Below are 22,164 nucleotides of genomic sequence, written 5' to 3'. Positions count from 1 at the left end.
GTTGTAATTGGTTTTTATGAATTTTGATTTTCCCAATTTTCAAAGTTTGATTTGATATTGTCTTTTTAAATTCACCCCTGGTATTCTTGATTTTAAGAGATTCTTTCTGCCATATCTGTTTTGCCCCTGCATACAGGCTCTCCTCGATGACTTACAGACGAAACAGGTCCGCAATTTGGATGAAGGTATGTTTGCCATTGGAACCTTACTTTTCATATTAGAACTTTTTTTGCATTGTCATGCTTTCTTCTTCTCCTTGCCTCAAACCCTAGACTTGAAAATTTTGTCTATCTTAGTGCTTGGTAACCTTAAATACTCCCCCCCCCCCCCCAATACTCTGCTGAGTATTATACTGTGTAATTCTGTCTTTAATGCGTGTAAAGATCACTGAAAACTTGCTTCAGAAAATTCAGGCATTGCACTTGAGATGAAGTTGCAAGCAAAGATTTGTGAAAATGATTTACAATTGGGTGTGCCCTTTTATTGATTGCATCTCCTAGTGAGTAAAAAAACATGAATATCATGTTTAGAATATGCACTGTAGTATTTTTATGGCTTCCTTTTGTGAAGGACCGTGTAGCTGTGATCCTTGAAAGGCCATCCCGATGTGTACCTGACATTGTTTTCCTGCTTTGGAAGGTTTGAGAAGGTTCTTTTGGGATTTCAGTTCTGTTGACTTGAAATCTGAGCATTTCGTTTGTTGATAGAAGGGAGACACGCATATTCCATTTGATTGTTTATATAATTTTCACATAAATTTTGGAGAGAAGTGAGTGCAAAACTTACATGCATTTTAAATCTGGAAATAATGAAAGAAAGTTGTGACAACTAGTTTTACAAGTTTGTTTTGTTGTTGCTGTATCTCGTAAGAGATCCTTATTACCTACTTTACAGTGGACAATATCATTAATTTAATTTTTAGTGTCGTCATGTCTCTACAGAGGATACTCATAACAACAACAAGATTTGACGACCACATGCTCTACTTTATTCTCAGATTTTGTTCTTGCTGTTTTGTGTTATGTCACGCATACTGAATGGAGTGATTTGACAACTCAATGACTATATTTTCTCAAGATTTTTTTTTCTTCTAAATATATATATATATTTTTTTCCGTGCAGAAGTTGAGAAGGAGAAACTAAAGATAGCAGTCGACAGCCTGATCAGTGGGACCAAGGAGAAGGTGAGGACACAAAACTTAGTGTGTAGGACTAAGGAGAAGATTTTTTTGGCAAACATTTTCTCCTAGTCATTGATGTAGGGATTTTTTTTTTCCATTCAAAATATTATAACGGTGTTCAGTTTGGTATTTTAATCAAAGAGCTTATTTGATTGTCTTTTTGAATATTCATTGAGTCTGTCACCATACACTCGAGTAAAGTTAGCCCTGCACAAAATATAATCATAAAATCAATTAAGTTGAAGCAAAGTTTGCTACCTACTCTAAGTTTTCATATCATATAGCCTTGAGTTGTAATAATTCATTGAGTCTGTCACCATACATTTGGGTAAAGTTCACCTGTACAAAACAGAATGAACTTAAGATTAAATTCTTAAAGTCTTATTATCATATAGCCTTGAGTTGTAATGATAACGGAATGTTCAGTGTACGTTCAGTGATGAAAGTCAGATCACCCGTGGCAGGCCTATTGCTTTATAGTCATATCCTATATTTCTTTCTCTTTGAACAGGACAAGATGATCGAAGAGCTGAACAGACGACTGGCCAAGTTTTACAGGGTTCAGGAGCTGGCTGCAGCCCAGGGCAGAGGTATATTCAATAACACCATTCTTTATCTTTAATATGAACTATGCCCATGCTTCCTTCTACTACTTTCCTTCTATCCCCCCCCCCCCCCCCCCCAACTTTCCACCTTCTCTACCTTGGACTACCTTCCTTCATTCATAGATTTGTCAGTAAGGGCTGGGCTGGCAGCAACTCAATGCAAGGTTGCTATTAAATGGAGCCATAGTCTTTTTAATATCATGGACTATTTCCTTGTTACTATCCACTTCTCTTTCTGTTTTGTCTGTTACTATCTCTCTCATCTGCCCCAACTACACGTGTATCTTCCTTTCCTCTCAGAGAGCTGTCATATACAATGTAGGTATGTTCCTTGTTTGCATTACATCATGTTTATATTAAATGGGTTAGTCAAATACTGGTTAATGATTGGCTGAACACAGTCACGTGATGGAGGTACATTTGTTATGTTCGCCCATGGGAAAACATTTTCAAGTAACAAATGACAGAAGGCCTAGGACTGCGCGCGCACAGTGAATTTGGCTCTGCATGTGCGATCGAGCGACGCGAGCGATCAAGTGTGTTGTGCTGGTGTGGTGGTTAACGTTTACGTATTTGACTATAAACCCATATATGATATAACAGATGATGACTTTTGTTGTCGGGAACATGTACCAAACGCTCCACCCTCAGGGTTTGAAATGCTATTTTGGGAGGCTATAAGTCCCTCAACTTCGTCTCGGGACTTATAACCTCCCTCAATAGCATTTCAAACCCTTTGGGTGGAACATTCGGTATGTTCCCTCCCCCGCCAGTCATCATCTATATAATGTTATCTACCTCCTTCCTTGCTATGTTATCTCAATTCACCAATACTGTAGTTATTGCTGAATAACCCATAGACATTTAATAGCAAAAAAGAGTTACACTCATCTACTTCCCTATATTCTAAAAGGAAAACTGATTTCTTTAGTAACAGCTTTCGAGAGCTCTCTGCTAAAGTTGCTAAAAGAACCATAATATAATTATTGGAACGTTTTTGTAAACAATATTTTCGCTGTAGGCCTACTATTCGCCCCTATCCCTGCCACATCCTCCTCTACCCCTACCATCCCTACTATCCTCTTGATACTAATGATTGTTTTCCACAAAATTTCGTAAGCTGCTTGAAATATCGCTTGCACACATAATAAGGAAAAACCTGTTTTTGCTCTCTCATATAACATTCCTGTAATTGTTTTTTTTCCCCCTTGATTTTATTCAATGAAAGAACCAAGGAGGTTTAAGAGATGGGAGTTCCAACTGGCTGTAATTATTCAAACAGTTGTCACTTTTCTATTGATGTACAAAAGAATTCCACAGGTGCATCTGTGCCTTTGGTGACGGGGTTTGATGCCGCCGTCTTGCTGAGCAATTTGAAGATTCATTTTGAACGTTAACTTAATGTTGGCTATATTTTGCTTGTTTACCTATGAATTGAAATGAAATCTCACTTAATGATAAAGCTCATTAAACAAAGGTCAATCCCTTCAAGAAATATGTGCAAAAGTGTAAATCAGAGCTGTATCATGTGAAAGTGTTTAAAACTGTACCCCCCTGGAAAGCCGGTTTTATCACTTTTCCACTTAATTCCTCCAAATAAAACTGATATGGAATAATCTTCGAGTATAATTCTATATTAATAGATATATCAGATTAGTGGCCGGGCACGGCCAGTCGAGTAATTTTCATTTTCATTTCATCATTTTTTGCACAATTTCTATTCGCGCATCCCCATGTTTTTACCATTATATACCACCTATCTCTTATAAGTAGGGATGGCGAAAAGTAATTACCATCACAAAGACATATTTTCGTTAGAAAGTGGCTGATGATTATGCAATGAGACATGGGTGAATTGTCTTCCTATCTGCGCGGAAGATCCAGTTTGCCACATGCTTTAAATACTTTTGAGTGGCGGCATCGAACGTGACTTCAAAGGAAATACGACAGTTGTGACTCCATTCTCTTGAACCTCCTTGAAAGAACAAAAGACAATGAAAATGCACATGTATTCATCTGGAATCTCACGAATGAATTAGTTTCTCTTTCCGAGAAACTTATATGATGTAATGTTTGTATCCTAGTAGTGATGGATACAAATTATATACATACATTTCTGGTTTTACAGTAGTTCATATTTTCCTGTCTCAAATCTTTTTTCAGTGGATATTGGTCAGCTGCTGGACATTGAGAACCCTCGCACGGACAGCACGTCCACCTCAAGCTCTGCTACAGGAGAGACTGATACCTCCAGGGAAAGTGTGAGTAGCACCCAATGGCCCGAATTCACGAAGGTGGTACAAATGAAACCATGGTTTAAACCATGGACAAAAACCATGGAGCGCCAAGTGTCGCAGGTAATATTTCGTTATGAAATCAGTCATTTCGTCGATGAAATGATTATTTTGTAACGAAATGACAACATTTTGTATCTAAATGAACATTTCGTCCACGAAATGATAATTTCGTTAACAAAACGGTCATTTTGTCGACGGAATATTCCGTGCGACACTTGGCGCTCCATGGTTTTTGTCCATGGTTTGAACCATGGTTTCATTTGTACCACCTTCGTGAATTCGGGCTCATGAGTCTCACACACTTTAGACACTGCTGTAAAACTGGAAATGCTCGCGTGCATTTTAATTTCAGGAATTTAGCAAAATTAAAATGCATGCAAACATTTGTTCAGTGATTGGCACAGATCAGTGGAAACACGTTGTTCAGCAATGGAGATTACCTAATCACTATGATGTGTTAACATACCTTTGAATAGACTTGAGGCACATTGCTACATCTGATTGGGCTCGCTATTAAACCTACCACTGGGTCCAAGTTTGGATTGATGAACAAATGCTGATGAGATCCTTGGCAAGTTCAGCTAACGGCTGGGGTGCATGAAGGATTAAGTACATATTAACCTGACCTGTTACTGAAATGTGTTCTGGCAATACTACTGTCTGTGCCTTCTCGAAGAGCAAGGCCACATGTCTTATGATATTCCAGATAAATAATGTGTGTGTGTGTAGGTGTGTGTAAATTCCTCTCATTTTCTTGTTGTTGTTGTATAGTTCTACTGCTGTGACATCACAAATTATTGTGAAGCTCCTGTCTTACAGAGGCCTGCGCAGGAATTCATCAAACTGTGAAAATCAAAACTTTTTAGCAGATTGTTTGGATTTCCTTCAACCTGATCTCAGTGCTTCACTAACAAAGAAATGCTTGCTTCTATCCTTTCAGAGGCAAAATGCACAGGGGTCGTCACCTTTGACCCCCGAGATGGACTTCAAGCACGCCATAATGGTGGACAGGACGGAGGACATGTTTGGCGCCAACGCGGGTCGGCGGTCGGCCAGCCTGGAGAACCTCCAGACGCAGCCCCACCCCTCCACGGTGAGTATAGGCATCCCCGCCCCTTGGTGGCACTCTCTGCATGCAGCCAGTGCATCCACGGTTCAGACCACAGGTCCCATGTGTGATTCTTCCCTTTAAACGAGAGTCTTGCCAACATACATGTACATATAGCAGTGATATCCCTCAGTGGCCGTTGACCATCCTTGTACGTCTCCTAAATCCGAGTCCTGTTTGACACCCTAGAGATAATTGCAGTCATTGAAAGCTACAATTTTCACAGTTACCATGGTGATGGCTTGGGTGCTCAAATGTGATTGGTCCCTTCCTAGCTGACACCATAGCAACTGAAATTATGGAAAGTTTTAATGACTGCAAATTTCTTCTATAAGACAGGCCCTAAGCTATCGTTCAAGCAAGGCTCAACTTCCTTGAATCTCTCACAAAGCGGCCAGCATTTTTTGGGAAGGCCACATGCAAGTTGAACCCATCTATGATAAACTTTTTAATCCAACTTTTATAGGAGGCCAACTAAAACCTTGTTTTCCCAGTTGCAATAATAATTCTAAGGAAAGAAAAGCGTGGCTTTAGAGATCATTTCTTTAATAAAGGGCAAGAGAGTCAAGCTGAGAGAGAAAACTTGCAAAACTGCCTCGCCCCAGAGTAGCATACCACAAGTAAAAGGAACTCAACTGTTCACACGCATGCATGTAGGGAGAAGAATCTTATTTACACTGTTATCAAGTTTAAGGACAGCCCTGCCATTTTTATTGGGCATGGAACAGGGGAAAAAAACAAGAAAACAAGGGGCAAGTGTTATGAAGATGGCGGCGCATGGGGATGCAGCATTTCACACCTCAGAAGCCAACTTTGGCCAATCCTGTGAAGTTAGCCATTCTGAAGAGCGCCCCCACTTGGTACAATAGCTCTCAGGCAGGCCCCGCATGGTCCTATCCCACGGAGTATACCAAGTTTTTAATCCTCATGAGTGTAAACGTGCCACAACTAAGCACTGAGTTCTTACCTAGAGTGACCATTCTGAGAGTGTATTTGCCGTAGGTGTGTTCTCACTGAGCTGTGTCCTAATCAGACAGATGCACGTAACACTAATACTTGAAATGTTGGCACATATCCTTCAATATTTCAATACAGGCTATACCTCCACAAATTTCTAGTTTATTTGATCGTATCAAAAGTTACAACATATAATGTTAATTTTTGATCAGCATCATATGCATGCGTATTGTCTTGTATCTTCTCAAAGACACAAGTTGATTTTTTTTCTGTTAATATGTTTTAAGGAAGGTTTATCCTTTGTATTTTTATAACATGAACAAAATTGAATGTGATGGAAAAAAAAAGATACTGATTTTCCTAAAGTTAGTGCCGAATGTCAAGAATAATGTCATAAATATTCATGAAATTCAGCATCACTAATATAAAGGACGGAAAGTTGTATGTCATGGAAGAATGTAAATTAAAAATGAGCATTGGAAGCACATAGATAAAAAAGAAACTAATCAGCAAGTGAACCCCAACTACCTATGTCTAGGAGGATCTTTGTGTAATACCCAGTTCATCTTCACTGCCATTGGTGATGAAGAATCAATGAGACCCTTTTACAATTCTGCACAGCTAACCTCTTTTTGGTTTGGTTGCACCCTAATTGAACCAGTCTTTAAACTAATTGTTTACTACCTCCTGTGCCTATCAGAATTACTACATGGAGCTGGTAAAGCTAGACTACAAACTTTGTTTCTCGTTCCTGAAAAAAAAAGTTCTGTTGGAGCAGATTGTGAACTAGTTGGTACTGTAGTACCCTAGATGTTTTTTAATTATATGTTTCAAGTACTGTATACGCTATATATTTCGCGGGGGTTTTATTTTCGCGAATTTCGCGAGTCGGGAGCTACAAGTGTATTCGCGAAATTAACAACACGCGAAAATATTACCTTCCAAAATGAATCCCTTGCCTTGATGATACGAACATTTCAGTACTAGAGTACCATGTCACGGCTTACCGAACAGACCATACTGGCTAAGCTTGTTTACGCACGTCCACGTCTACTTACGAATACTGTAGAGAGCCAATCCATTATCGCAAGGGGACCACTCGTGAGAAATCTAGTGCGATGGACTTAACCACTTCAAAAATGTTGAATTCTAACTTACTAGTTCGCAGAGTTTGGCAAGTCTTTTTCATGCAGTGTATAACTAGTATCATTCTTATATGCTAGTAAGTTGAAAATTCACACTTTCTTTGCCACTTCATATTTTCTCTGGTCCCCCAATCGCGAATTTAACCACTCGCGAAAATGTGTGATATCGGCAATTCGCGAAAATTTATGTATGCGAAAATTGTAGCGTATACAGTATGTTTTAAACAGGCCCAAGTGATAGTTCCTTGTTACTGTTATTTATGATAATCAAATTGACATGATTACTATTATGATCATTTTTCATTGCATTTCAAGTCAACAAAATATACCCCACAAAAATTGTGACATTGGTAGAACAATATGATAATGTCAATACCTACCCTACCATGCCATATTTGTTGAAAGAAGCAGAATATTAATTGATGATACACCTTCACATTTTTTCATGTTTCACCCACAGTTAAATCATTGCTTATTTATTTATTTATTTATTTATTTTTAACATCCAAGAATGTTGTTTTTTTATTTGTCTTTATTTTCTCACCCTGTAGCGATTGAAAAAGGCTAGATCAACAATGGTAAAAACCTGCTTAAATTTAGGACCAAAACAAAAAGTATTGCATCATACTCCTTATCTAGAAAACTTCCTTTGTATTTATACATATCACTTTCTGAAATGGCTATCCTTCTTAATTGGTGTTTCTCAATTAAATATCCTATACCTTCGTGTACAATAATGCAAATATTGCCTCTAATGCATCATCATTATAGTAAATCCCTGTACTGAATGTTCATGAAATTCCTGTAATAGTGTTTGAAGCTTTCATAGACTACCTTCTGGTTATCATGTAGTTGTAGATTGACGTTCTTAATTGAAAAAAAATTTGGACCTGACTTGCATGCAAGCCTTAACCCACTGAGGACGAGCTGATTTTTTTTTGCTATAACATTCATTTCCCATAGACACCTGCCCAAATACATACTTGAGCAGTTAGTGTTCAGTGGGTTAAAAGATACAACATCTGTAATGTTCATCCTCCTGTTCTTCCCTGTTGTATAGATCTGCCACAGCAGGTAGATATCAGAAATATTATATACAGTACATACATCTAGATATGTTTGTAGTATTGTCAATGTCTACATGTATGTGAATTAATGTATAATTATATCAATGTGAATATATTTGTTTCAGCATCATGTGTTTGCTATTAATCTGATCTACTTGTATCTATTAATATAATGTATGAAATATTGTTGTATATATTCACCTTATATTCTTAAAGTATATTTCATATATATTTCATAAACTACAGGTTGTCTCGTAAACATGTGTGAATTTTCCGTGTGAATTTCAACTTCTTGATAATATAACAAATTTGTATAAAATAATGACATCAGTCACTGTGTGACACATGCATTTCATGACTTAAAATTATTGCATTTTGAGCATTGTGTGCATTTTGGAGTTTCTCTTGTTTTGGTTGGACAGTAACTTTTCCTTCAAATCACCACAACGTTTAAAAACTTGAGTAACTACTACTACCATGTTCGTCAGTGTCCTTTTGAGGAATCATTGTGTTTGATCATCAACTACTTATATTTTTGCATTGTCCTTGCATGTTTTTCTGCCCTTACAGAATGACCCCCCTTCTGACAGTACTCTATCCAGTCTTACTCCCGACACAAATGACTTGAGACCACTCTCAGATAAATCCCCCCAATCCTTAGAGGTCCTTGAGACCCCTCCGACATCGGAGGCTGAGCGTAGCCCTGACCCTCCCGCACATAGTCCAGATGCGGCTGACCACTCCCTACCGGAAGACATGCTCCAACTGACCGCTGAGCTCACCGAGGTGCCTCCCTCGGACACTCAAAAGACCCTGCCCTTCCCCGTCCACTCTCACAGTCCGCCAGACGCTGTGAAGAAAGTCAATTTCAATCTCGACGCCACCACCGAAATTATCACTGACCAACGGAGCTCGGTAGGTGACGACTTTTGTGACCTCGTAGAGGACGAACATGTAGCTGCGTTCCTTAATCAGGGCCTGATTGCCAGGGAACTGGCCAATGGGAACGCAGCTAACGAAAACGGTGCCACCGACTCTAATTCTGACCCCAACCTGACAGACTCCGACGACGCGGACGTAACCCCCTTCCGACGCGATGCTACCAATCTTCCTGGTCACATGACCCTACCTGCTACGAAAACAGCAGACCCGGAGGTAAACGTTCAGTCTTCTGTACCTATGCCTTTTTTTTTTCTCTCCAACTTCAGCAAAGAACCATTGCGCATCATCTTTGCGATACATCTCATGTCACTCTAACAGCATTCATCTGGCCCGTAACTCATCAAGTCTTGGGAACATATTGCTGCAGAAATTCTAGTGTTGTCATGAAATCGGCAACTCTGAATTTTTTTGCATATCTTTTATTCTCAGTAAATTGGTAACTCTGAATTTTCTTGTATATTATTCTCAGTAAATTGGCAACTCTGAATTTTCTTGTATATTATTCTCAGTAAATTGGCAACTATGAATTTTCTTGCATATCTTGTGTAGTGGAGAAAGATTCATTGAAAATGGATAAATTCATTGAGTCTGCACAAATCAGAAAAAGCTGTACAAAATGTATCAATTGAACAAGAACTATTGTTGCCAATTTAAGAATCACTTGTGAATAAGGAATAAAGAGGGTCATAAATTTGTGCACCTAACCACACAACTTTTCATTAAAATATCAAGGAGGGACTTGAATGGAAGTGCATATTTTGCACAACTTTGTACGAAAGATAAATGATTACAAAATATATGACATAAATAAATATTGAAAATTAATAGAGAAAATCTTGATAAACTATGTAGCAGCAAACCATAGAAATATGATTCCTTTGACTAGATGGGTCAATTAATGCATTTTTATGTTCATCACACCAGGCCTCATATTTGTTCTCTAACACAAAACAGATGCTGAATTCTAATATGCCTCCACAAATGGAAGTCATCCAGTACTCTAGTCCATTATAATAAAAGTTCATCATGCTACAAGGCAGTTGTGTTGTGTACTCATAAACTGGAATCGCGCCATGAGCATAAAACAAAGTCCCAGCGTATTTGTCTGTGCCAATTTTGTGATCTGTTTTCATATTTTTCATTCATCATGCTGGATTGAGCATTCTTCCTCTAAATGTATGGGATGTTTCCACAAGTATAGGACTCCTGAGCTAATCAGTGAAAGATGTATATTTTTGCAGAGAGTTATGCACTAAACCTACAATGCGTGCAAACATGTACTATGCATAAAAGATGCATATTTCTAGAAGATTATATAGTCATTTTTCAGCACGTCTCATGGATTGGTTACAGTTTCAGAGTTAGGATGTGATGTAGCCAAATACTCTTGTGAAGAAATCTATGATAATACATATGGTAGAGAAAATTTGTAGAGATGTACAGTGTAGATGTTTTTGCACAGCTGTGTCTAATAGCATGCTCTCACAAAAAAATCGTACAGAATTTCAAGTCAAGCATGCTCTCACAAAAAAAAAATCGTACAGAATTTTGAGTCTATAGGTGAGATAACTACTTATCCTTGAGATTGTATCTGTAATTGGTTTGCAAATTTTACAGATGGCAGCCATTATAAAAGCTCTTACCGCAGCATCAAATATGTTTACTGTGAGTAGCCATTTTTATTTTCAGATGCACTTGCCTTTAATATGAATGAGTTTGCATTTGCCATGAGACGACCGTCGACTTTCGGCTTGAATGATACAACCGCAGCACTGACCCACTTTATGCATTTTTCTCACTGGCTTACTGGCTGTGTGATAAAATTTACCAAGGTCTGAAAAATTCTGTCGATAGAAGCTCTTGCAATGCCCTACATTGTAGGGGCAAAGCAGTGTTTAGATATGAACACTTATGCATAACCCCATGCTTTGGAATAGTTAGTAGCTATAGAAATTTGTGTCTCTGAGTTTCTGGTTGAGAAATTGAACTGAAAGACATTTCATTCCCGTAACCAATGACATGGGCAGGTCTTTGTTGAACTCAAAGTCACAAGTCCAATACTATCATTTCAATGAGATATGATGATAGTTTTATTTTTTTTTAATAGCTTGTGTAGCACCTTCAATCCACGTTATATTGCTCAAAAATCTTTGTAACTATTATATGTACTTTAATTTTGATATCACCCCAGTGATTAGAATCTATACCTACATGTACAATGTACATATAGAATGTATAATGCTCATGTACACCCGTATATAGTATGCTCTTTGCACCCTCGGGTCTTATATGCGGAGAAATATACCCCCCCACTTACCCTGATGGGCATTCAGTCAAGAGCCCCATAATCTTTATGGATAGTTACCCTTTCATTTTACTTGCCCAACCTTAATTTTTGATTGCCCCAGGCAAGCAGGGCAAGTGGGTTTCCTTCAATATCCCTGCACCCCTTGGGTAGCAGTTCCATTTGATAATGATAATGATAATGAATAACATTTATATAGCGCTTAAAACTGATGTTTCTAAGCACATCGATCTGGAAAAAAAAAAAGAAAGAAAAGAAGTATGACATTGAAATAAAATACAGCATTATGTAAATATATGTATTGTGATATAACATGCAGCAGCAAAACAACATAATTAAAGTTAAGTAAACATATTAAGTTTTCAACAATGATGAGGTCCTGTAGGTTCTTATACCCCCCTCATTTAAAGTCAGAGGAACTGTACACAGGCTGCTTATTCTTCATTTGCTTCAGCTGTACTCACATTCTGTTCTGAGATTGGTTTGCACTATTATGTTGCCGTCAAGTTAAAATTAAGTTTCTCGCAGGAGAAAACATCTTGCCAAATTGCCACGTGCTTCATCAGTTTAGGAGCTTGGCTGGAATTCGCACTGCAGTAATTGCATTTTGCCTTGGCTTTTAACCTTGCGTAACACCCTAAATCGCCTCTTTCCAGTGTAGTTTTGAGGATTGAACGCTGCTTTGCATTGTGATCAAGAAAGAAAGTGAACCTGTGTCGCACCGTTATGAGTCAAAATGGCATAATCCCTCTGATTCACTGGTGTCATATATACTGTGAAGTCACAGTGTGGATGAAAGTCAAGTGGGTGAGCTGGTTGACAGAAAGACATTATGTGCACTGTGACCTGTTTGTTGAAATCTTGTGAGAAACCCATGTGCACTCAAATGAACTGATATGACCTCTGTACAACCTTGTGCATACCTGCAAAACTCTTGTGCACCCAAACTCACATCATTCCTTGAGCCCCCGTGCGACTGTTGGAAAGCATCCTTATCCTTGTGAGAAAACATACTGAAACGAACTCTGCTACCTGAATATCAACTTCTCCTGAACAATTTGTTTGAATGTCAGTTTATATTACGAGCTTGGTGCGAACTTGTACAAAACCAATGTGTGCGTAAATGGACCATTAGGCATAAGCTGTACTGGGAAGAACACTTATATATGCACTTATATGTTCATAGACTTATGATAGTCATAGAAGAACCTTATGCAACCTTGTGCAACACCTATGCACACGCGGATGAATTATATGAATCTCACCCAACCCTCTAGAAAACATTGGTTCACCCAAGTAACGTTTTTTCTACCTCATTCAAAGCCTGTTTGAACCTAGATTTAAACTTATATGAGCTCTTTGCCTCCTTTTATAGAACCTGCATTCACCATTATGACCTTATATGAGCTCAGTGCAATCCTATATGAATCTTGTGTCTCAAATAAACTCATGTAAGCTTGTCCCATTCATCACCTAATAAAAACATTGATGTGAAGTGTGATTATCTCCTGACTGGTTTGAAAAAAAAAAGGAGATGATACTCTGGGTTGAAAATTGGAGCAGTATGGGGTAAAATGTAATGGAGTCATATCTTATGCAATGCCAGCAGAAACATACATCAGAAAACACATTATGCATTGCATTGTGGGAAAAAGTTAGCACGTCAGATGCAAGACTGATCCCATGATGAAATATATTTTGCATATTCAGATATTTCTTAAGGTAACCGACCATTACAAGAAGAAGAAGAAGAAGAAGAAGAAGAAGAAGAACTACTACTATTTCTACTACTGTATACTACTGCGTCTAACACTACTACAATTACTACTACTACTACTACTACTACTACTACTACTACTACTACTTCTACTTCTACTACTACTTCTACTACTACTTCTACTACTACTTCTAATACTACTTCTAATACTACTACTACTAGTGCTACTAAATGACTTCTACATCATTACTCATAACTGCAATGCTGTCATTGCTATTTGTAATGATGTAGGATTAGTATTCAATTATGATAATAGCTAGTTTTTAATAATAGCTGGTTTTTATATAGCGCATTTCACACACTTCAGGGTTTCAATGCGCTTTACAGACTATTATTACCCCGGTCACTGGATACATTATTTCCAACCAGCACTAACAGTGCTCATTCTCCACTCCCTGGGGAGCATTCCAGCCAGTCGCAGCCATTTTACAGGCGCGGACATGCTGATCAACCAACATAAGCTTTCTCATCCTACCGGGTACCCATTTATACTCCTGGGTGGAGAGCAGCAATGTGGATAAAGTGCCTTGCTGAAGGGCAAACGTGTCGGGCTTGGCATGGGCTCGAACCCACGAACCATACCACGCTCATGTCGTTCACAGACGAGCGCTCTTATCCACTCAGCCACGACACCTCCACCTAATGACTTGATAGTGACTTGCAAGTGTTTGAGTCATACTTGTGATGTTCATGACGCTGGTGCTTTGGCTTGTGAGCAGGGACAACTACAACACTGCCAACTCATCCTCCATTCAAAGTCCATCAATAATTAATACATCCATGCCACCTAATAACCCACTGTCATCAGAGTATTGTTCATGTGCATTAACATTTGCTTTACTTCCGCAAATACATCACATGTGATTACAGAGCTGCTGTGATGAACTGATGATTGTATGATTGCAGAGACTCCAACCCCAAGCACCTTCTGATCTGGAGATTCTCCCACCCGAAACCCCTAGCAAACGGGAGACTCCAAGTTGATGTGTGCGAAGCGCGAAGTTCCTAGGGTTCTAGATGTTCTCTGGTGCTATCTACGGCTTATTTTTTCAACATACGATATGCAATAAGTAAGAAATCCTGTCCATCGGGAGACACAGAGCCAGGGCGGGAGAAATCAAATCTCAAACGGGAGAACGGGAGATTTTGCAAAAATGGGCTTTCGGCGGGAGATCTCCCGTCAAAAACGGGAGAGTTGGAGTCTCTGTGATTGTAGAAGTAATCTGCTTCATATCCGTATCCCAACATGGGCTCATCAGACTAGAATTAACCCTGACCAGAATTCATCCAACCTTCGTGGACATACTCTGTATATAATAGAATTGTTTGTTTACGATCAAGACTACCTCATTTAATCACGCCATGTATGATCTATATCTATGCATTTCTCATTTTACCTAAAGGAGTTTTAATAGCTTGAGTACTTCATATTTATTAACCTTCTATCACTATTTTAAAATGTTTATATTTTGTAAAAGTGGAAATTTTCATGTGAGTAATTTTTGTGTGCTTGACCAGGTGAGATGAATTTTGCTTGTTTTAATTCCACAGATTGAAAATATGAAAAGTATGTATAACAAGCAAAAAAAAAAAAAAAAAAAAAAATTGTGCTCGACTATGTTGCTCAAATTGCGCAAAGATTTCCACACAATGAGAATTTCTACTTTTACCCTAGGATTTACTATCGGCTTTTCCTTTAGTTTATCTTGTAGAATGTCATTCTGTCCCCTGTTACCTTGTCCCCTCTTGAGTAGCTGCAGATAACTTTCTAAATTTTAGTGTAAATTGTGGAACTTAACCCTTAAGGTCGCCTGGCACTAATCAACAAGAGGCCTTCAAATTCCTCACAGGTGTTGCATTTGACGAAGAGAATGATGAACAGAGACAGCGTGCGTTTACAGGAACCACTTCATCCAATACCTGTTACCATCGGATTTGAATAACAAAACGCATCTGTGACATTAATTTTTTATGTTTGTTTGTTTGTTTTATTCATCTTTCAGTGCAACATGGTTAATAGAGTATTAATCCTGCTTCAGTTTTATACTCATGTTGACTAAAAGCTCAAAATTTGTAAAAATTCAATTGTGTAAAAAGTTAATTGGTCTTTCAAAACTAGATGTGCCTGTATAACACAACAGTGTGAGTTCATGGGAACTTTTCTACTACATTTACATGTATGTGTGAAATACTAATTCATGATACAAACTAATTTTTGTTCCTTGTGCTTTTGCACTTGGTGATGATATTTAATTAGCAGCTTCTTTAATCCAGTATGAATGAGAATAACCCCTATATTATATGTTTGCTTCTTGAGTGTGATATATATCTTAACTCATTGGAGCATGTTTTATCTCTGCATTCACTGCATTTGCATACTGTATGCTCATTAGGAAAATGAACAATGGTATATAACATGCACTTGTACATTGCTCAGATGAAATGTATTGTAGTGGTTGTATGTCAGAATGAATGTTAGAAAGTGTGTGGATATTTCTAGTGGTTCATGCAAGCTTTATGTGTGTTTTGTGTTTGTGTGTGTTGTAGTCAATGGGGTGCGTGCAGTTGTATGTGTTTACATGGTGGTTTAAATATGCAATGTGCAAACTATAATCTAAAGAGGGCTCTCTCCACATAAATGAAAAAAAAAAATTGCAACTGTGGTAAAAGCGTTATAATAATATCCTTTCTCACTTTGCAACTATAGAAGAACAGAAATGCATATATAAAGCAGAGGTCTTTACATTGGAAAAATGTGACAGGATGCCAGGTACTCCAACTATGTACTTGTAGTTGATATGCCATTAATAGCTGAATATCAAGTTTGTACAGTGGAATTTAACTCTTTATGTGCCATGGTGCAAACCCCCTGTGTGCCACCTTATTTTGAGACATGAAGGTAGTCATGCTTTGAGAGAGAATTCTGTTTTCCCAATTTGTATAACTTCTACAAATTTCTGTTAAGATGGGCATAATAGTAGGCAAAGTTAAAGAGGAATGCCAAGCTTTGTTTCGATATAAATTGTATGACGAATCTATTTTCAATGTTTCTTTTGAATGACCAGTTGCTACATTACTCTATATCAGGCATGACTTTTGCACATAAAACCTTGACAGAAACTTAAAATGTACGAGCAAATCTAGTTGGGAACATCGCTTGATAGTCAATTACCACATAGAATGCAAGCTGTATAAGAGAGAAACAAAAGCACGAGAAACGCTTTCATTGTGCCGCGGGATTAGCAGTGATTAGCGATTTATCGATTGGTTTTGGCGGCTTTGTTTGTTGAGCAGAATATGCGAAGTTGGCAAGCCGCCGACTGAGTCGGACGTGCGAACGTGGCACATAAAGAGTTAACAATAAGATACATCAATGCTTTTCTTTCAAGATTAATATTGTAGATGCTGTATCATTGCTTAATGATATATAGTAGTTGTTACAGAAACATTGCTAGCAGTACATTTTCACTTTAAAAATGCGTACAATACAAATCTAATGTCGCTCATTGACCACGTTCATTACCCATTTCTCGTATTGAATTAGATAGAATTGAATTGATTCAACCAACACAGCAAAAACCACAATGAGATAGAACCACATTTCGGTTGACAATACCTCATATATCAATTATTGGCACATATCAAAACACTTCCTTGCTCAATCTTGAGTGTACAAAATGCTGACTTAAATTTTAGAACACTGAAAGTATTATTAATGTGATCCAAAACAATGTTTCTACATTATTTGACATCAACAATTACGTTGTGTTGTGAAAAATGCTGCAAAAATGATTTTTTTTTTCACACTCCTGAAACTTGATGATTTTTGAGATACACTTGTCAACCGAGGGAAATATTTACATGAATGTGTACTACAGTGCACTCCCGTCACAACGAACACGGTTATGACGAAATCCGGTTACAACAAAGTAAAAATTCAGGCTGCAACATTATCCACTCTATTTGTTCGGTTATTACAAAATTTCGATAGAAAACTGCCGGTCCCGAGGACTTCAATATAACTGGAGTCCACTGTAGCAGTAAACAGTGAGCTTTAGATGAGTGGTATTGTAGTACCGTACTAATATAGAGTATTTAAATTATAACGAAGTAGTGTTGAGTGTTCCCTTTAATAGTCAGCTGCTGGAGTGAGGAGCGTGTTTACATGATGTATGACTGAATTGAATCTGAAGGAGTGCCTACCCACCGAGTGTGTCATTTGTATAACATCTGTATACTCACTCCCTACTGGTATTTTCCTTTTCCACCCCCACCCCCACCACCCCCTTTTCTCCTACCTTCCTTTACTCCTCAATATATCCACCATGTGAACATTGCTCCTATCAATCCACCCCCCCCCCCCCCCCCCCCCCCAAAAAAAAAAAAAAAAAAAAAATGCGTCTTTCCGGTCTGGCATTCCTTTGCCTTGAGTCATCTTTAATCTATCAACCATACTTCCTCCTTGCTGTCATTTTTTTTCTCTCTTCATGTATTTGTGACACTCCTGTATTATGTCAACATTATGGCTCAATTCATTTTTTTTTTCGTTCCCTTCACATCATTCAATGTCTGTATGTATGTTCCTTCCCACACATTTCCATCCTCATTTTCTTCCTCTTTTTTTTTTTAATGTGTTCATGCTTGAGTCTTTGAATCCATTTCTATTCTTCACTTTTTTCCTCTTTCTTTGTTTTCTCTTTTCTCATGCTGTGATTTATGTACTGCTTCTTTTAATGTTTGATTTTTTTTTTCCTTTATTCAAATATTTGTCTTTTGTCTGTGGTGATGTTAATTCTCTGACTCATGTTATGTGTGCTTTGTGTCTTTTGTTGATGTCTTGTCATTCTATTCTCCTGAATTCAATTGTCCCTGCTGAAAATCAATACCCATTGGAAATGAACAACCTTTGTTCAATTTTCTCTTTGTCTTGCATGCCAATACATGAACTTTCTACTGCAAACTTTTCTGTGGAATGACCCCTCCCCGTCTCTTTTTAACGCCCTATCCCCCATCACCTCACTACCACTGCTCTCACCATCTTTAAATGTTTTCATGCATTCACCTCGTCTACATTGCCCTCTCCTCCCACCCCCCTCCCTCAACACAACGACCCTGCACCCAAAACAGACTGAAATAGCGTCGAGGTCCAACCCCTCAGGCTACCGGACGCTGCCCTCCCCGCGCAGGAATCAGGAGTTCCAGCTACCGCTGCAGAACCAGCAGGCTTCGGCGTCGGCCCACGGCAGTCCAGAGACCAGGAAGACAAGAGCGTCCTTCGGCAAGGGACTGTTCAAGAAGGGCTCCAAGAAAACATCCAGCGCTCCTAATTTAGGTAAGGAAAGAGACATAGAAATGGAGGTAGATGGATAGATACAATGTATATAGGTGGATACATGTAGATACATATTGTAGATAAATAGATGATAGATGATAGATAGATAGTCTTTGATAGATATGAATTCCCAACCTAGGTAAGGAGAAGACATAGAAATGAAGGTAGATAGATAGATAGGTGGATATATACATATTGTAGATAGGTGGATAGATAGATGATAGATAGATGGATAGATAGATGATAGATAGATAGATAGATATGAATATTGAAATAGAAAGGTAGATAAATATAATATACAATGTAGATAGGTAGATAGATAGACATAAATAGAGAGATGGATAAATTAATAGATGAATATATCAAGAAATAGATTATCTGATGAATAGGTAAATAAATGTATGAATAAATAGGTATATAGATAAATAGGTAAAATGGATAGATGGATTGACAGATAAGGAGATAGTTAATAGCTAGATACACTATATATAGACAATGTAGGACAGAATATGAGTGACAAGATATGAGAGAGGGCAAGAAGGAGAAAGAGAGAAAGAGATAGGCTTGATGAGAACTTTACAGGCAGAGAGAGAGAGAGAGAGAGTGAGAGATAGTAAAGGTAGATAAAGACTGACACAGTGAGAGAAGATAGGGAAAGGTAGATGTTGACAGAAATATTAAAGATCTGTAAAATATGTATACTCCACTCCATTGCCAGCGTACATGTAGATGGGCAGATGTACATGTATTGAAGGAATTTATTTACGTAAAGTAAGATGCATATGTCAGAAATGGACACGGTAAGAGAAAGAATGAAAGGTGCAGCAAATGAATGTATGAGAAAAAAGAAGAGAAAGAGAGGGAGAAAGTGAGAGAGGGAAGAAATGAATGCCACAGTAATCTTGTCTGATATTGCCTTGAAATTCATCCCTGGTATAACTCAGTGAGCTATTTCTGGTCTATTGAGTCCGAAGTAATCCATTATCACAATTGAATGATTTCGAACAGCGTTCGCCGACATCAGGTTTTCATACGTGCATGATTATATCTTCCCCTCTGATGGTGAACACACATCATGGAAATGCAATATGTAATGTGTAGAGGGATTTATATGCAATTAGCGTTGAAGTAGAGTGTGGGATACACACATGGGAGTTACAATGTAGGCTCCTATGTAAAATGTACAACGTAATTTCACCATTAGTAAAATGATGGATTATTTTTAGTGCACATGTGTGTGTGTGTGTGTGTGTGGTTTCATCACTATTCTTGTTGTTTCTATGTGTTTGTTAGTATTCCGTTGACCTTGTGCTATTAGAGGCATTATTCAGTCATGATAGAGTTGTCTGGCTCGTAATTTGCAGCATGATTAGCTCCCTTGTATCATGAAAAAGTGACTTCATGAAATGCGATTGTGCAGTGCGCAGGCTACTCCTGTGTGTAAATGGCTGCTGCATGAGCACACTGATGATTACGATGACTTTGCAAAGTGCCCCATGGACACTTTTTGGACTGTGTAGGAAAGGTAACGAACTTGTCGTGCCTGACAAACCATCGGTCAGCTGCCGTCGATTGAATACTGAAGTTGAGTGGACATACATGTAGCTAGCCCTTCCTGAAGCCACGTAAAAACAGCTGGACGTGAAACTCAATGTGGACAGTGGCAGATTATTATTAAGCTCTGCCATTGGTACTTTGTGTTTTCAATTGACTCTTGATTGACCTGCGTTTGAAAGTGCCTCATGCTCCGCAGCAGGAATTCAGTAGACAGAAGGGAAGGAAGTGAGTCTAAAGTACAATCATTCTTTGCGTCTGTTTGTGTGTGTCTGTGCTTGTTGGTGTGCATGTCTGGATGTTTTTTGTTATACTAACGTATATTGTGCTTGTAGGGTGTGATATAACATGAATTAAATTGATTTAAGAAGATCTAGTATACCCACTGCATTGAAATCTACACTAGAGAAATCTCTGTGTAGGTCTACATGTACAATGTATGTTCAGATACTGCACAGGATAGTTAGTATTCATGTTCCATTCTTCAACACTGGTCAAGCTGTATTATCTTTTAGTGATCGTGAATTCTGTAATCTCATTGGTCAATCAACCACTTAGTCTATCCCGTATTACGTGGATATGACATCATGATACTGTATTACACAGCCAGCTGCGCGTGTACCAAAGACGCTTATAGGAAAGTGCGCGCTAATCCTGTACAAAACAAATGGACATCGCGCGGTCCTCAAGCGTATTGCGCACATAACCTGAGACCACTAGACACTTGATAAACAACAGCAACTTATATCTGGCTACTGCACTGCAGTATCTTATGGCGTGTACGTGTACGTATTTGTATGCGCGCATCACATGGTAATCAGCTCAGGAGACGTAGGCCTAAGTCAACATGGTCGTGGCTGACAGCCGGTGATTTCAACATCATTCACGAGGGGAAATCAGCGAGAAGAAGGTCAGCACTTACACTAAAAGATAAAATCGTTACCCCCTGCTTGTTCTTACGAAATACGGGAAATATCTACGGTCTGGTGCCATATTCCATTCGGCCTTCGGCCTCATGGAATATGGCACCAGACCGTAGATATTTGCCCGTATTTCGTGAACAAGCAGGGGATAACTAATAATATCATGTTATGCAGCAATGCCAAACAACTTGAAAGGTCTCCAAGAGAAAAGTGTATTTTCAGCATCACATTGTCTGAATGCATTGTGCAGGTTTGCAGAGAAATGATATGTTGTGCATAGATGCCAACTGCTGTTTTTTAAATAGTATTGTGTAGTCTTGTTTTTGTTTTTGTTTTAAAAAATTCTGCAGTTTTCGTGGATAATATGTGTTATAGATATTCCTCCCCCCCAAAAAAAAAAAAAAAAAAAATTGTTAAAAAATTAAAAAAAAATGTATTGCTACACATATTTTCTGCAGGAAAGATAAAAATACTGTTTTCCACATAAAATATTCCTCTACAGCTGAAGAAAACTGTAGTGCAGATCACACAAGGATGGTATCCCTTGTTGTGGTGAATAGTTTGAATAGCCCGCAGGAAACCTTGTAGCCTTCAAGAGGTCATGGGCGTCAAGAATTAACAAGAGCACATCCTTGGCCCCAAGAATGAAAAAAAGGGTGGAAAACAGTTATTAAACCCAAGAACTGAGGAAGAGAGAGAGATGAGGGTACTTGATACAAATCTCAAAGATGCTGTCTGTTATTTCTGGATCTGATTTGATGAAGATGTTGCTTGCACTGCGACATTGTTTTGGCACAATCTCAAACATTTTTCAGAACTTTGCCAACCAACCGCCAATTGAGCTGCGTGACATTGTTCAAATGGACGAGGGAACACTCGAGCATATCAAAGTTATAAAAATTATGCTCATTAAATGGAGATATTTATGAACAAAAATATAATTATGAGTGATTCGGTTGCTTTGAAAAGGA

The 22,164-nt window shown here is 38.3% G+C and overlaps 1 protein-coding gene across 1 annotated transcript in view; it reads left to right on the top strand.

The window, feature by feature from the left end:
* LOC139742472 (liprin-beta-1-like) overlaps positions 1–22,164 on the top strand; it is a 106,155-nt gene that overhangs the window by 46,906 nt on the left and 37,085 nt on the right. The window contains exons 8-15 of the mRNA XM_071653010.1: positions 137–185; positions 1,123–1,184; positions 1,693–1,771; positions 3,950–4,047; positions 5,024–5,176; positions 7,845–7,871; positions 8,931–9,515; positions 18,512–18,716. Coding sequence (XP_071509111.1) covers positions 137–185; positions 1,123–1,184; positions 1,693–1,771; positions 3,950–4,047; positions 5,024–5,176; positions 7,845–7,871; positions 8,931–9,515; positions 18,512–18,716 — 1,258 coding nt within the window. The remainder of the gene's footprint in view (positions 1–136; positions 186–1,122; positions 1,185–1,692; positions 1,772–3,949; positions 4,048–5,023; positions 5,177–7,844; positions 7,872–8,930; positions 9,516–18,511; positions 18,717–22,164) is intronic.

The sequence above is a fragment of the Diadema antillarum genome, unplaced genomic scaffold (genome assembly GCF_040938485.1).
Source record: "Diadema antillarum isolate AM-2024a unplaced genomic scaffold, OU_Dant_1.0 seq00001002_RagTag, whole genome shotgun sequence".
NCBI classification, from domain to species: Eukaryota; Metazoa; Echinodermata; class Echinoidea; order Diadematoida; family Diadematidae; genus Diadema; species Diadema antillarum.
This window is presented reverse-complemented; position numbering and strand designations above follow the sequence as displayed.